Source organism: Brachyistius frenatus, unplaced genomic scaffold (assembly GCF_029030835.1).
Source record: "Brachyistius frenatus isolate BFR_SWC_R1_liver_20210118 unplaced genomic scaffold, ASM2903083v1 Contig_121, whole genome shotgun sequence".
NCBI classification, from domain to species: Eukaryota; Metazoa; Chordata; class Actinopteri; family Embiotocidae; genus Brachyistius; species Brachyistius frenatus.
The window spans coordinates 1195001-1210000 of record NW_027210720.1 but is presented as its reverse complement, the minus strand read 5'-3'; the positions used below and the strand labels follow the sequence as shown (position 1 = coordinate 1210000).

The window sequence follows — 15000 nt, the reverse complement described above, 5'->3', positions numbered from 1 at the left end:
ATACATACACACACGCGCATACACACACACATATACACACACACACACATACACACACACACGCATATACACACATACACGCACATACACACACACACACACTCGACCTTATAGCTGTGATCCGATTAGCAGGTATAAATATCCATCAGCAGGGCGTCGGGTCAGAGACCGGGTCGGATGAGAACCTGAGAATATGAGCAGTGTAACAGGTGATGGTTGGACAGGGACAGACTGTTTCTAACTGGACGGGGACAGACTGTTTCTAACAGTGGACGGGGACAGACTGTTTCTAACTGGACGGGGACAGACTGTTTCTAACAGTGGACGGGGACAGACTGTTTCTAACAGTGTCCTTGAGGCGTTGACTCTGCTCCCGGTTTCCTGTTTCTCTGGTTCTGATACAGGTTCTGTGAGGGACTGAAGTGCTGAGTCAGGGTTTGTCTCCTTCAAAGTGCTGAGTCAGCAGAGAGGGAGAGCCCAGGTCAGACCCGTCAGCCGTCCAACAGAACCGTGGCGATGCTGATGAAGGGATCAGAACCGAGTCGTGGATCTCTTCGGCCGGGTGTTGAGTTCTGGGTCCGTTTCAGAGCTGCCGTGTGAATAAACCCGGGGCGATCAACACGTTTCCATAGTAACAGACGGGTGTATTTTTGGCCTCTAAATCTTCTGTAAATCCAATCAGATTTCGAGGCGTCTCCCGGTCCACATGGACACGCATCCTGTCCGTCCGTCCCCATGTCTGAAAAGGTTGTAACATGTGACCTTTGACCTCTTCCAGCGGTGCAGCGGCGGCCCATGTCGTCAATTCCAGGAGGCTCCGGAGAGAACATCGTGTACACTGTGCTGTGTGGCGGCGCCTTCGTTGGAGCGCTGTCCTACGTGAGTCCACACAGACCGTCCCCCTCAGACTGTCTGTCTCAGACCGCCTGCCTCAGACTGTCCTTCTCTCTGCAGGCCTATAGCACGTTGTCCTCGGACAGCGCCCGCTTCGACGACCGCATCGCAGAGATCAAGGCCAGACCCAAGACGGAGTGGACCCCCAAACCCTGGCCCCCCAAGAGTAAGTCCTCCTCACCCGTCAGTCAATGCAGGTTATCGTGTCTTTAGTTCTGTTGGACTTAAACGGACCATTAATGAGGAGACGTGATGAAGTTAATAGGTCTTCAGAGGGATGCTGGTTCATCATCAGGTCTTACAGACAGTTTATTAAAACCACACACTGGATATAAAACATAGACTGGATATAAAACATAGACTGGATATAAAACATAGACTGGATATAAAACTACAGACTGGATATAAAACACAGACTGGATATAAAACACAGACTGGATATAAAACATAGACTGGCTATAAAACACAGACTATATAAAACATAGACTGGATATAAAACTACAGACTGGATATAAAACTACAGACTGGATATAAAACACAGACTGGATATAAAACATAGACTGGATATAAAACACAGACTGGATATAAAACACAGACTGGATATAAAACACAGACTGGATATAAAACATAGACTGGATATAAAACACAGACTGTATATAAAACATAGACTGGATATAAAACTACAGACTGGATATAAAACTACAGACTGGATATAAAACACAGACTGGATATAAAACATAGACTGGATATAAAACACAGACTGGATATAAAACATAGACTGGATATAAAACATAGACTGGATGTAAAACAGACTGGATATAAAACACAGACTGGATATAAAACATAGACTGGATATAAAACACAGACTGGATATAAAACACAGACTGGATATAAAACACAGACTGGATATAAAACTACAGACTGGATATAAAACACAGACTGGATATAAAACATAGACTGGATATAAAACACAGACTGGATATAAAACACAGACTGGATATAAAACTACAGACTGGATATAAAACAGACTGGATATAAAACAAAAACAGACTGGATATAAAACATAGACTGGATATAAAACTACAGACTGGATATAAAACAGACTGGATATAAAACACAGACTGGATATAAAAGTACAGACTGGATATAAAACACAGACTGGATATAAAACACAGACTGGATATAAAACAAAAACAGACTGGATATAAAACACAGACTGGATATAAAACACAGACTGGATATAAAACATAGACTGGATATAAAACAGACTGGATATAAAACACAGACTGGATATAAAACTACAGACTGGATATAAAACATAGACTGGATATAAAACACAGACTGGATATAAAACATAGACTGGATATAAAACACAGACTGGATATAAAACACAGACTGGATATAAAACATAGACTGGATATAAAACTACAGACTGGATATAAAACACAGACTGGATATAAAACACAGACTGGATATAAAACATAGACTGGATATAAAACACAGACTGTATATAAAACATAGACTGGATATAAAACTACAGACTGGATATAAAACTACAGACTGGATATAAAACACAGACTGGATATAAAACACAGACTGGAACTGGATATAAAACACAGACTGGATATAAAACATAGACTGGATATAAAACACAGACTGGATATAAAACACAGACTGGATATAAAACTACAGACTGGATATAAAACAGACTGGATATAAAACACAGACTGGATATAAAACATAGACTGGATATAAAACACAGACTGGATATAAAACTACAGACTGGATATAAAACAAAAACAGACTGGATATAAAACATAGACTGGATATAAAACTACAGACTGGATATAAAACACAGACTGGATATAAAACAAACAGACTGCATATAAAACAAAAACAGACTGGATATAAAACACAGACTGGATATAAAACATAGACTGGATATAAAACATAGACTGGATATAAAACTACAGACTGGATATAAAACTACAGACTGGATATAAAACACAGACTGGATATAAAACACAGACTGGATATAAAACAAACAGACTGGATATAAAACAAAAACAGACTGGCTATAAAACACAGACTGGATATAAAACATAGACTGGATATAAAACATAGACTGGATATAAAACTACAGACTGGATATAAAACTACAGACTGGATATAAAACAGACTGGATATAAAACACAGACTGGATATAAAACATAGACTGGATATAAAACACAGACTGGATATAAAACTACAGACTGGATATAAAACAAAAACAGACTGGGTATAAAACACAGACTGGATATAAAACATAGACTGGATATAAAACAGACTGGATATAAAACATAGACTGGATATAAAACACAGACTGGATATAAAACTACAGACTGGATATAAAACACAGACTGGATATAAAACACAGACTGGATATAAAACAGACTGGATAGAAAACACAGACTGGATATAAAACTACAAACTGGATATAATATAAAACTACAGACTGGATATAATATAAAACTACAGACTGGATATAAAATACAGACTGGATATAAATCACAGACTGTTTCTAAAAGAGTTCGTAGCTTTAGGTCTGTAAAATGGTTCCGATCCAGAAGTGTCTTCAGCTGCAATACCAGCGAGTGCCACTAGAGGTCGGCTCCAAAAAGCCTCCGGCTCCATAGACTCCCATTCAACTTCTCTCATCAAATCCAAAGTGAATAAAATGTGTCCATCAGTTATCTCGGTGTTGTTAGCTAAAGTCACTCCTTCTTCTTAGTTTTCTGGAGGTCCATCTGAAAATAATCCCTCATTCATTAGAAAAGAAGATTCAAGAAGACCTGGTTTTGGGGGCGTGTCTGTTTGATTGACAGGCCTGAGGTGCAGTCAGGTTACAGCTATCGGTGGGCGGGACGTAGTATCGTCAGGTTTCCAATCAGATTGGTCAGATCCACCGCTGGCTCCTCCCCCAGCTTGTCCAAATATGGTCACTTCCTGCTTGACATCAGATCTCTGAGTTGTCACGAGCAGGTTAACCTATGAATCTTACTGCTGAACATGAAATCATCCAACAAGTAGCTAAAGAGTCTACTGACGCAACTGATTGTTTTCATAGTCATACCCCATGTGTTGCCATGGAAACAGTTCGCACTAACAAAAGGTTTTATATTCTGAAATTGAATTGCTCCACAATATGAACACATTTAGATGACATGTTGATTTTAGATGGTAACTTGTATGAAGTTCAGTGACGTCATCACTGTCGTATCAATAATGAGGTTAAAACAGCCTCCAGTGTAATGTTGAGTCGGAGTGCAGTGATGGAGACTCTGGTCTCTGTGTTTGCAGGTAAGGATGATGAGGAAGGTGAGTTGTGCCGTCACATGTTTCACTCATTAAACTCTGAAGACTCTTCAACACTGGGTTCAAACACGTCCTGATGGGCCGATCAGCTCCAGGAGAACTCTTAGAACAGGTGTGACTCGGGTCGACTTTCTGCAACGTAACTCATCAAACAGACAAAGGAAGTGAAGACAGCCTGTCTCAGTACACCTGTACAGGTAGTCGGGGCTCCAGGTGTTAACGACCCGGAGCTCTCGGGTTTTATCACTCTGGCAGTACAGGTTAAAACTAAAAAGGAAACGAGGACAGAAGGGGAAGGAATTAAGCAACGCACACTGTCAGCCTCACACTGGCTTACATCCAGGTGTGAGGATGGGGGTTTGATGAAGAGCTGAGGAGGGGGAGGATAAGATGAAGCCTCGGCTGCTGCTCGCTGCTGAGGTTAATGTCCCAGCATGCAGCTGTGATCGGTCTGTCCTCCATCAGACCGTCCAAGTGACCGACGGTCCTCTGATGCTCATCGACCCTCTGAACCGAGCAGTCCGGGTCCAACTCTTCCTCCCTGTTAGCTCCATGATCCCTGCAGCAGCGGGTCTCCATGGAAACGGCAGCATCGGGGCTGCAAGTAGGGAGAAGCCCAACATGTCTGTGTGCAGAGTGACTTCCAGACTTTCACACCATCTGGATCCAAAAAAGTAGTGAAATAAAAATAAAATGAAATCCTATTTTTTATAAAAAAAAGTTCAAACAACTCAAAACTGAGAAATGTGATTGTTTTATACAAATATCTGCTCATTTTGAACTTGATGGCAGCAACACGTCTCGATAATGTTGTGACTAGATCAACAAAAGATGGAAAAGTTGTGAAAAGAATAAAAAAAAAAATAAAAACAAACCACCTGGTGGAGCATCTAACAACTAATCATGTTACCATGGCAACAGATCAGGAACATGATTGGGTATAAAAGATGATTTCAGAGAGGCAGAGTCTCTCTCCAGTGAAGATGGGGAGAGGTTCACCACTCTGAAAGACTAGTTCAACAATCTAAGAATAATCTGGCCCGAGATCATGTTTTATTGACATTTAAAACATTGTCACTACTTTTTAGAAACGTGTTGCTGCCATCAAATTCAAAATAAGCAAATATTTTTCATGAAACAATAAAATATCTTTGATTCAACATTTGATATGTTGTCTTTGGTCTATTTTTAATTAAATATCAGTTGATATAATTTAAAAATGATCGTTATTTTTGTTGTACAATAACAGGATTTCCATCAAATATCTCTGCTCACAGTTCACATGATCAGTTCAACTAAAATGACAACATTGATTTCAGTTGTTACATTTTCAAACCGGCCGGCAGCTCGTTCAGAGTTCAGAGGGTTGATGAGCAGAAATCCGTCTCCCCTGTCCTGATTGGACCACATCAGCCACCCCCTCCTGTGATGTCACTCTGCCCCCCCCCCCATGCTAACGGCCAGCTAGCCTCTGTGCTAACGGTGCCGTTGCTGTGTGATGTGTCTGCAGCTCTTTGAACCCACCGTGTGTTCTTCCTCTCTAACTGTCTGTGTCTTTACTCTTTCAGTGTAATGCTAAACATAAGGTCCTCTGTGGCCACATGGATATTCGTCCTAGAACGGGACTCTTTGGAGGTGAACAGGAAACGCACTCCTCCTCCTTCTCCACCTCCTTCTCCTCCTTCACCACCTCTCCCCCTCCTCCTCTCCTCCTCTCCTCAAACCTGCGGACACTCCTCTGAAGGATACTGATAAATGTTAACATGTAACTCCATGAAGAGGATGAGTGGACTTCACAGGACCGTCCGGATCTCACCGCTAAACTGGAGCCGGTTGTTTGACTTTAACAGTCAGCTCGATGGACACCGTCAGCCTGCACTGCTGTGTCCTTGTTGTTGTTGTTGTTGTTGTTGGTGAAATGTGGAGTTACTCGGTTAAAGATTAAAGATGCACCACCTACTGTCAGAGTCCGTCTCCCTCTCAGACTTCCAGATAACTCATAACTTGTTAATTGGATGGTAAGAACCCAGATCCGTCCCCCCCGTCTCACTCGTCCTCCCCGTCTTTGAGTTTGCATGCTGTTTGTTTGGTGAATGTGTCCTCGGAGTTCTTCAGGTGTCCAGCAGGACCACCGCAACAAACATCAGCTCTTAGTTTCCATCCATCGTCCTTCTGAGTGAGACTGTTAGAAATAACGTCGTATGACTATCAACCCCCGAGTCATCATTCATCAAGTCCAGATAGTTATGGACACGAAGTTCAACAAATCCCCGACAGATGTACCCGTCTTTAAATCTGTCTGCAAATAAAAACAAACCACAATGGTTTATAACTCATCTAAACTCATATTTACTAGAAAATAGACCAAAGACAGCATATGAAATGTTGAAACAGAGATTTTATTATTTTATAAAGTTAACTGCTCTTTTTGAATTTGATGGCAGCAACACATCTCTATCACCTCTTGATCCTGTCACGTCTGTGATTAAAATTAAAACTCTCCAAAGAAGAAACCAGATAGAAACATGATCCAGAAACACCGCCGCCTTCTCTGGACCGAGATCATTGAAGATGGACGGAGGTGAAGTGGACAACTGTCCTGAGGTCTGATGGATCACAATCTGAGATTTTTGCAGTCCAGACCTGTCAATCATTGAAAACATCTGGAGCATCAGGACATGAACAATACAACAAAGGAGACCCTGAACTGTTGAGCAGCTGAAATCCTCTATCAGGCAAGAATGGGACCACATTTCACTTTCAAAACTCCAGAAACTGGTCTCCTCAGTTCCCCAACGTTTCCAGAGTGTTGTTAAAAGAAGAGTTGATGCAGCTCAGTGGTGAACATGATCCTGGAACAACTTTATAGAGACGTGTTGCTGACATCAGATTCACAATGGGTTCCCAGAGTTTGTCTTTGCTTCGTTGTTTGAAGGACGTTGGATGGAAATGCAGCTTCCGATGATTTCATCATCATCTTCTTAGTTGCTGCTTTTTGAATATTAGATTGTTAGATGTCTCATGGAGCCTTTCAACCTGCACGTGTCTGTAGAATACAAACACTCAAACCTCCATCTGAGCTCTTCTGCTAATATTCATCTTTCCTCTTGTGTTTCAGGTGGAGAGGAGGAGGAGGAGGAGGGGGCAGCAGCTGAGGAGGCTGAGGAGGCCGGCGGAGAGGCGGAGCTCGGAGAGGCGGAGATCGTAGTGGAAGTGGTCGCCGAGGCGGTCGCAGAGGCCTCGCAGGAAGTGGAGATGGTTGCAGAGGAAGTGGTCCGTGTGGCTGAAGCTGTGGAGGAGGCTGCCGAGGAGCCCGAAAGCAATGGTACGAGTTCTTCATCTGAGGAGGAGGTAGCTGCTTCTGAGGCCTGAGGCTCCACACACTCACTCCAGGGAGACACACACACACACACACACACACGCACATACACGCACACACTCACACACAAACACAGAAACACACACAGAAACATTCGCGCACACACACACACACACACGCACACACAGAAACGCACACGCACGCAGAAACACACGCACACACAAACACAGAAACACACACAGAAACACACTCGCGCACGCACACACACACACACACACACAAACACAGAAACACACACAGAAACATTCGCGCACACACACACACAGAAACGCACACACACGCACACACACACGCAGAAACGCACACACACGCGCACACACACACACACACACACACCACCTCCACTCTCCACCACTCTGGCAGCAGGTCTTTCCTTCCTCACAGCTCTGGGAACAGTAAACCAGCCACGTTCAGTCTGTACAACCACTCGAGGCTAGCTGCTACTCCTCTGGGTCCTGGTTCTCCTCTGGGTCCTGGTTCTCCTCTGGGTCCTGGTTCTCCTCTGGGTCCTGGTTCTCCTCGGGGTCCTGGTTCTCCTCGGGGTCCTGGTTCTCCCCGGGGTCCTGGTTTCCTCAGGTCCAGCGTCCTCTTCTGTTGTCCTAACATGTACACTTGTTCTTGTATTTATTGGAGTGAGTTGAGCAGCGCTGCGGTTCCTCCTGAGATGATGCTGGTACTTTTCCAAAGTGGCAGTGAGCTCTTTATGTGACGCTCATTTTCAGTTATGGGTGAAATAAATGTGATCACTGTGAGAACCAAGCTCAGATTGAGCAGGATAATGGACAGTTACCCCCCCCGCCCCCTTTCCCTTCCCTACTTTGCTTATAACTGGCTAATGAGCACTGTGAACAATTTACTATTTAATTTGTCGAGACGTACAATAAAGCTTTTGTCACACTGGAAAGGTTTACTGCCGTCTTTAATTTATCTCGGTTGATCTTCCTGTAATTTCTGCCGGGGCGTTTGATGATGTCATACGTAGCCAGTTTAAATTATAGCTCCCGTTACGTCATCATATTTCATCCTCTACCCAGAACACACAGTATTCGTTCTGCCATCTCATGTCAGATGTATCTCAGTCTTCTGTCAACTTCCGCTCTCCTTCTCACCACTTTCTGTTTCCTGTCTTTTTGCCCACGGAGCCTGATATCACTATGTATGATTCTAAAATCACCTATTTTTAGGTTTTTATAGGTCTATATGGGCAGTTGCACATTTTTTCCACCAGTCGTCTGATCGTTCTCCTACTCGGTAAATTCAGTTTCTGGGTTGGCCATCTTTAGTAGGAACATCTTATCAAATGAGAAATCTTCTTTACCAGCTCTAGATGGTCCTTACATTGATTCATACAACAGGTGTCCTCTTGTCCTTTTGTCTGGAGAACGTCTTTGGTCATTTATCCTGTATTTACATGGAAGTACTCACAATCCACCACATAGATTAACGTTAACTCCTCTTTCACATCTGGAGTTTCACCAACTTCCCTGTCTAACACTCCGACCTGTCAGCTAAATGTGGGAACATGTACCATGAGCTTCAGTGACATTTGGATGGCTGGATTTTGTGTTGCAGTGCTGGCTGCTGCCTCTACTCTAGAGGGACCGAAGACAGCACCGAAGACAGCTGAAGTTGACGTCGTCAAACACGAGGAGCCGGCGGCTCCCACGGAGGCAAAGCCTGGTGAAGAAACTACACCAGCTCCTGCACCAGCTGTTGAGGAGGAGGCTCCTGCACCAGCTGTTGAGGAGGAGGCCCCTGCACCAGCTGTTGAGGAGGAGGCCCCTGCACCAGCTGTTGAGGAGGAGGCCCCTGCACCAGCTGTTAAGGAGGAGGCCCCTGCACCAGCTGTTGAGGAGCCTCCTCCTCCACTAGCTGTTGAGGAGGAGGCCCCTGCACCAGCTGTTGAGGAGGAGGCCCCGGTGGTTGAGGAAACCTTGGTACCAGTAGAACCTGATGCTACCACAGCTTCAGCTGAAGAACCAGTCACCACCACAGTTGTGGAAGAAGCCGTTGCCACCCTGGTGGACATCCAGAAGGTTGAACCCAAGAGAGAGTACATTGTTGTTGTTCTGGAAGGAACGCCTAAAGAAGACAAGAGGCCCAAGGTGCTGGGTGTCGGGCACATGACCGGAAGAATCATCCCAGCTCCAGAGGATGACGACGCTGCTTCAGAGGTACCACATGATGTTTTTCTGACTGAACTCTGAGGTTGATTAAAGACTTCATGTAGATGGACACAAACATGATTCTCATATTTCCAGTAACTTCAGAAACTATTGAAGAGAACAAGTTTTATTATCTGGATGCTTCAATAGTAGACAGACATGTCATGAAATGTTTGCTCCTCTTTGAATCAGTGTGGGCTGCAGAACGAATCCTTCTAACATGACTTTTTAAACTCTCAGGGTAGGCGACGTCTTCTTAGGATGCAAATGCAGTAGTTTCAACAAAGGTACTGAGCCTTTCATTACTTTGAGCCGGCTGTGGACATGATGTAGTCGTGATTCAAACTGAACATACCTGAACTTTAGGTTCAAATATATGCTAGAAATGTAGAAAAATATTGTATGAGGGTTGAGTTCAGAGTGTTCCTGAACACAGCACGGTGATGAACACGGAGCAGCAGGAAGCAACGGCCGTCATGAGGAAGTATTCAGAGTCGTCTCTTGAGCAACATCGTTACTGAGTTCCTCACGTAAACGTGACCGCTGGTACGAGAACATCTGTGATGTCACCGTGGAAACCTGAAACTGGAGCAGAGAAACAGCATATTTTGGGTCAAATGTTTGGGAAACAGAAAATCAGCCGAGTGTTCCTGAGCCCATGCGGTAATTTCCACCACAGAATCAGGACTGTTTTTAAAGCAGTGCCAGCCGAGGACCCAAAGAAACATCAGATTTGGGGTGAAACTGTAAACGGTTAACAGAGACCCTTGAAATGCTTCAGAAAGTCTGAGGCAATGAAGTGATCAGCTGGCCACATGTTCTGAGTTGAGTTCTTAGTTCCCAGTGTACAACTGGGAACTACTACTGCATCATAAAAATGAGCCTTGACCTTTGACCTTCTTGGTCATATCCATCGCGATCCGTAGCGATATTTGAAGTAAAAAGAAAAAGGATGCCGTTTGGAACGAGTACGCTTCCTTCTAATGCTTCTTCTTCCTCTTCCTTTTGTGGGCGGAGCCTCAGCGCCACCAGCTGTCTCCGCGGCTCAGTCGATGTCAGCAGCAGAGGATTGTGGGTCAGAACAGCCAGAGTAGCATGCTGACCTGCAGACTGCAGCTGTAGTAGAACATCCTGGTACTTTTGGCCTCCTACTACTACTGGGACGTACTAAATCTTTTTTGTGTACTAAATAGTCTGGTAGTTTGGACACTGGACTGCAGGGTCGGCGGGTTTCCTTTGTGTCACTGTGAATTCGTCCCCCACAGTCAGACTGTCAACACCGAGTTCTGCTGGGACCTTCTGAGGTTCTGTTGTGGTTCCTAGTCTTACGATCAGTCGGGGTTTGGTGCTTCCTGTTTGGATTTGAAACGACTCTGCTGTAAAAACAACTCGTGGAAATCAACGCCTGAGCTCAGGAACACTCGTCTGTACAATCTGCTGTTTCTCTGCTCCAGTTTCAGGTCCGCGGTGACATCACAGATGTTCTGGTACCAGAGGTCACGTTAATGTTGATGTGGATCAATAAGTCTGAACTCTTCCTGACGGAGGTATTGATCGTGCTGCATTCAGGAACCCTCTGAACTGTGATGTGTTCAGACGGTGTGCAGCACGGCTGACCTTCATGTTGTTTCCCTCCGTCACAGTAATGATGACTTCCTGTCCTGTAGAAGAAGAGGATGTGCCCCCCCCAGACTGATTTATAAGTATAATCAAAGCGTTCAACGCCTTCTTAATGGAGCCGCCTTCATGCAGCCCGTTACCGCGACACGTCACCTGGTTCCAGGTGAGCCCAGCCTGTCGGCCATCTTTCCTCAAAGACACTTCCTGTGAACTGAGCCCTTCAGCCCTGTTACACTTCACTGCCTCCAGTACCTCCATGTTACCACCACCACTCCAGTGTTACGTCTCCTCAGGTTCCTCTGCTGGTGTTCAGGTGAGCCGCTCGCTCAGAGTCCACGTAGCCTCCTCGCTACCTCCACCTTCATCCACCTTCCTCCACCTTAATCCACCTTCATCCACCTTAATCCGTCTTCATCCACTTCCTCCACCTTCATCCAACTTCTTCCAACTTCCTCCACCTTCCTCTGAATGAACCACTTCAGACCTCTTCTTCACCTCTTCTTCTCTCCTTCTCCTCTTCTTCTCCTCTCCTCCTCTTCACCTCTTCTTCTCTCCTTCTCCTCCTCTTCTCCTCCTCTTCTCCTCCTCTTCTTCGCCACCTGAAGCTGTGACTCTAAACCTCCTCCCATGAAACCAAATCTCAGTTGCTGTCTTCTAATGAAGCATCTCTGCTGGCGTTGGACTTCACTTCTCTCTGATTTATCTTTTCAGGTTACTTTCTTTCCTCTTTGTAGAGAATCTAATGAAAATATGGTGAATGTACTAAATATTAGGGACGCCTTCCTGATACCAAGATGCTATCTGTTGTGCACAATCCATAGAAGTTGAGAAGTGGTGTAGATCCACACGACGTAGAGATCCTGTTTCTATAAACCAACCTCTTCTGTCCTGTTGATGTGTTCGTGTCGTTGGCGGTGAACGTTACGGTTTACAGACATGATGTCGGTGTTTGGGAAGTGCTGCGGTATGTCTGAAGTTAAGGTGAAATGATTGGACAGCTCCTCCTCCATGTCTGATCAAACAGGAAACCTTCAGGTCTGCACAACGTCGGTTTCAGGAAGTGATCGGAGGCCTTTGATTTAACAAAGGACAGAAACTGTGACACCGTTTTTCTTGTTTTCCAAAAAAAAAATAAAAAAAAAATAAAAAGGGATTCAAACTGTTCTGTGTGCTGCAATGTCCTTTAATCTAATGAGGTAGAGAGAGACCTGCTCCACCCTCCTGTCACCTCCACCCTCCGGTCTGACTGACCTCCACCCTCCGGTCTGACCTCCACCCTCCGGTCTGACCACCCTCCGTTCTGACCTCCACCCTCCGGTCTGAGCACCCTCTGTTCTGACTGACCTCCACCCTCCGGTCTGACCTCCACCCTCCTGACTGACCTCCACCCTCCGGTCTGACCTTCACCCTCCATTCTGACCTCCACCCTCCTGTCACCTCCACCCTCTGGTCTGACTGACCTCCACCCTCCTGTCTGACCTCCACCCTCCGGTCTGACCACCCTCCATTCTGACCTCCACCCTCCTGTCACCTCCACCCTCCGGTCTGACTGACCTCCACCGTCCGGTCTGACCTTCACCCTCCTGTCTGACCCCTCCATTCTGACCTCCACCCTCCTGTCACCTCCGGTCTGACTGACCTCCACCCTCCGGTCTGACCTTCACCCTCCTGTCTGACCTCCACCCTCCGGTCTGACCACCCTCCATTCTGACCTCCACCCTCATGTCACCTCCACCCTCCGGTCTGACTGACCTCCACCCTCCTGTCTGACCTCCACCCTCCTGTCACCTCCACCCTCCTGTCTGACCTCCACCCTCCGGTCTGACTACCCTCCTGTCACCTCCACCCTCCGGTCTGACCACCCTCCTGTCACCTCCACCCTCCGGTCTGACCTCCACCCTCCGGTCTGACCACCCTCCATTCTGACCTCCACCCTCCTGTCACCTCCACCCTCCTGTCTGACCTCCACCCTCCGGTCTGACCACCCTCCTGTCTGACCTCCACCCTCCGGTCTGACCACCCTCCTGTCACCTCCACCCTCCGGTCTGACCTCCTAAATGTTCCTCACTCATAACTCATAAATCTTCTTGACTAAGTTCTGTGATTGATTGGTCAGACTGGCTGTGGTGGCTAGGCTAACATTAGCTGGTAACAGGCTCTAATGCTGATACACAGCCGTGTTGCAGCGCTGCAGCTGCTTCCTCATCTGACCTGCTGCCTCGAATCCTCCGGAGACGCAGTCGGAGCCGACGGAGCCGCTGAGGACGACTTCATGTTGGGTTTTTCACTTCAGCGCCACCGAACAATGACCATGAAGACTGAGGAACGCTGCTGACATGCCGAGATGCTCCGGGAACATCCTGCTGGGAGAACCCGGGTTCTCCGGTTTAGCATCCTGCAGGGAGAACCCGGGTTCTCCGGTTTAGCATCCTGCAGGGGAGGGGAACGCACATCCAGGAACCTTTTCCACTGATTTAACTTTTCATTCAGTGTTTTAAACTCACATCGTGACGTATTGATATAAAACGAATGCAGATGGACTCTTGGACCTCAGTGGTCGTTCATGTTTCTGCATCAGGATGTCAGCTGTTATTTTTTAAATTTCATATAGCAATCTTTTTCTGTGAGGAGGATAATAAAATAATAAATAACATTCCTCTTCCATTCTTTAATACGGATGCATCATGGACATGAACACCACCTACAGGCTGCAGATACACGTCATGAGGCTCATTTGTTCTGTTGTGAATAAAAGCCTCGGCACGATGACGCCGCCTCTACATCTCCTTCCTCCTCCTCCTCTTCATCACACCTGAGAGCTCCAAACTAAAAACAGCGCAGAACTTCTTCTGTCACAACACAGACAAATCTACCAAGACGCTAGTTTTCCCACAATCACACCAATAAGCTGTTTTTATGAACAAGCTGTGGAAGCAGGAAACACTTCAGTGAAATGAAATGTGGGCGGCTCCCCTCCCCAGATGTTACAGCTGCAGGCTTTATTTTGTAGTTTACTGGCGATGCTTCTTTGATTCAGTAGTTCCAGAGTCCTGTGCTTGTTCACACCTGGTTGATCAAACCTCACCTGTGCTTGTTCACACCTGGTTGATCAAACCTCACCTGTGCTTGTTCACACCTGGTTGATCAAACCTCACCTGTGCTTGAGCTCTGCTGCTGTGGCTCAGTGAGCTGAGCGAGGGGGCGGGGCTCTCCCACAGCTGGGTGTCAGAAATTAAAGGATGTGAACTAAGAAAAAAACACTCGTGACCCGGTCTCAGACGGCCGGTCGGTACCGTACTGAGCCCCCTGCGGCCACTCTGGGGTCTACAAATGACCCCGTCCTGACCCCTGCTGTGTCTGAGGACCTGATCTGCTACTTGTGGTTCCTTCATGAAGCTGACGCCGACTCTCCCCGGTTCTCCTCACCTCGTCGACGTTGTGTTCGAAACTGTCCCGCCGATCCGGCCGGTCCACTTTAAAGTAGCGGGAAGAGAACCCTGGTTCTGTGGTCCGGTGTCCCACAGGGAGGATGATCACAGCTTCCTGGTTTTCAGACACTTTAAAACGTGAACGTTTCCATCAGAGATG

General features: G+C 46.1%; 1 protein-coding gene and 1 long non-coding RNA gene across 6 annotated transcripts in view; one reads left to right on the top strand and one right to left on the bottom strand.

Annotated features, from left to right (window-relative positions):
* Nucleotides 1-11526, top strand: part of mgarpa (mitochondria localized glutamic acid rich protein a) — a 16388-nt gene extending 4862 nt beyond the window's left edge. The window contains exons 2-8 of one of the 5 annotated variants that reach the window (XM_069713704.1): nt 779-879; nt 955-1060; nt 7373-7573; nt 9200-9490; nt 9524-9801; nt 10033-10079; nt 11436-11526. In XM_069713704.1, coding sequence (XP_069569805.1) covers nt 779-879; nt 955-1060; nt 7373-7573; nt 9200-9490; nt 9524-9801; nt 10033-10068 — 1013 coding nt within the window. In that variant the 3' untranslated portion in view covers nt 10069-10079; nt 11436-11526. Of the gene's footprint in view, nt 1-778; nt 880-954; nt 1071-5808; nt 6209-7372; nt 7574-9199; nt 9491-9523; nt 9802-10032; nt 10080-11246 lie in introns of those variants that run through there. The other 4 variants (XM_069713705.1, XM_069713703.1, XM_069713702.1 and 1 more) reach the window with 4 other exon arrangements.
* A 1613-nt stretch (nt 11527-13139) lies between these two features.
* Nucleotides 13140-13804, bottom strand: LOC138629779 (uncharacterized). The gene is made up of 3 exons (XR_011311580.1): nt 13444-13804; nt 13286-13356; nt 13140-13183 (listed from the first exon to the last, which is right to left on the bottom strand). It is a non-coding gene; the product is annotated as an uncharacterized lncRNA (long non-coding RNA).
* Between the last annotated feature and the right edge of the window lie 1196 nt (nt 13805-15000).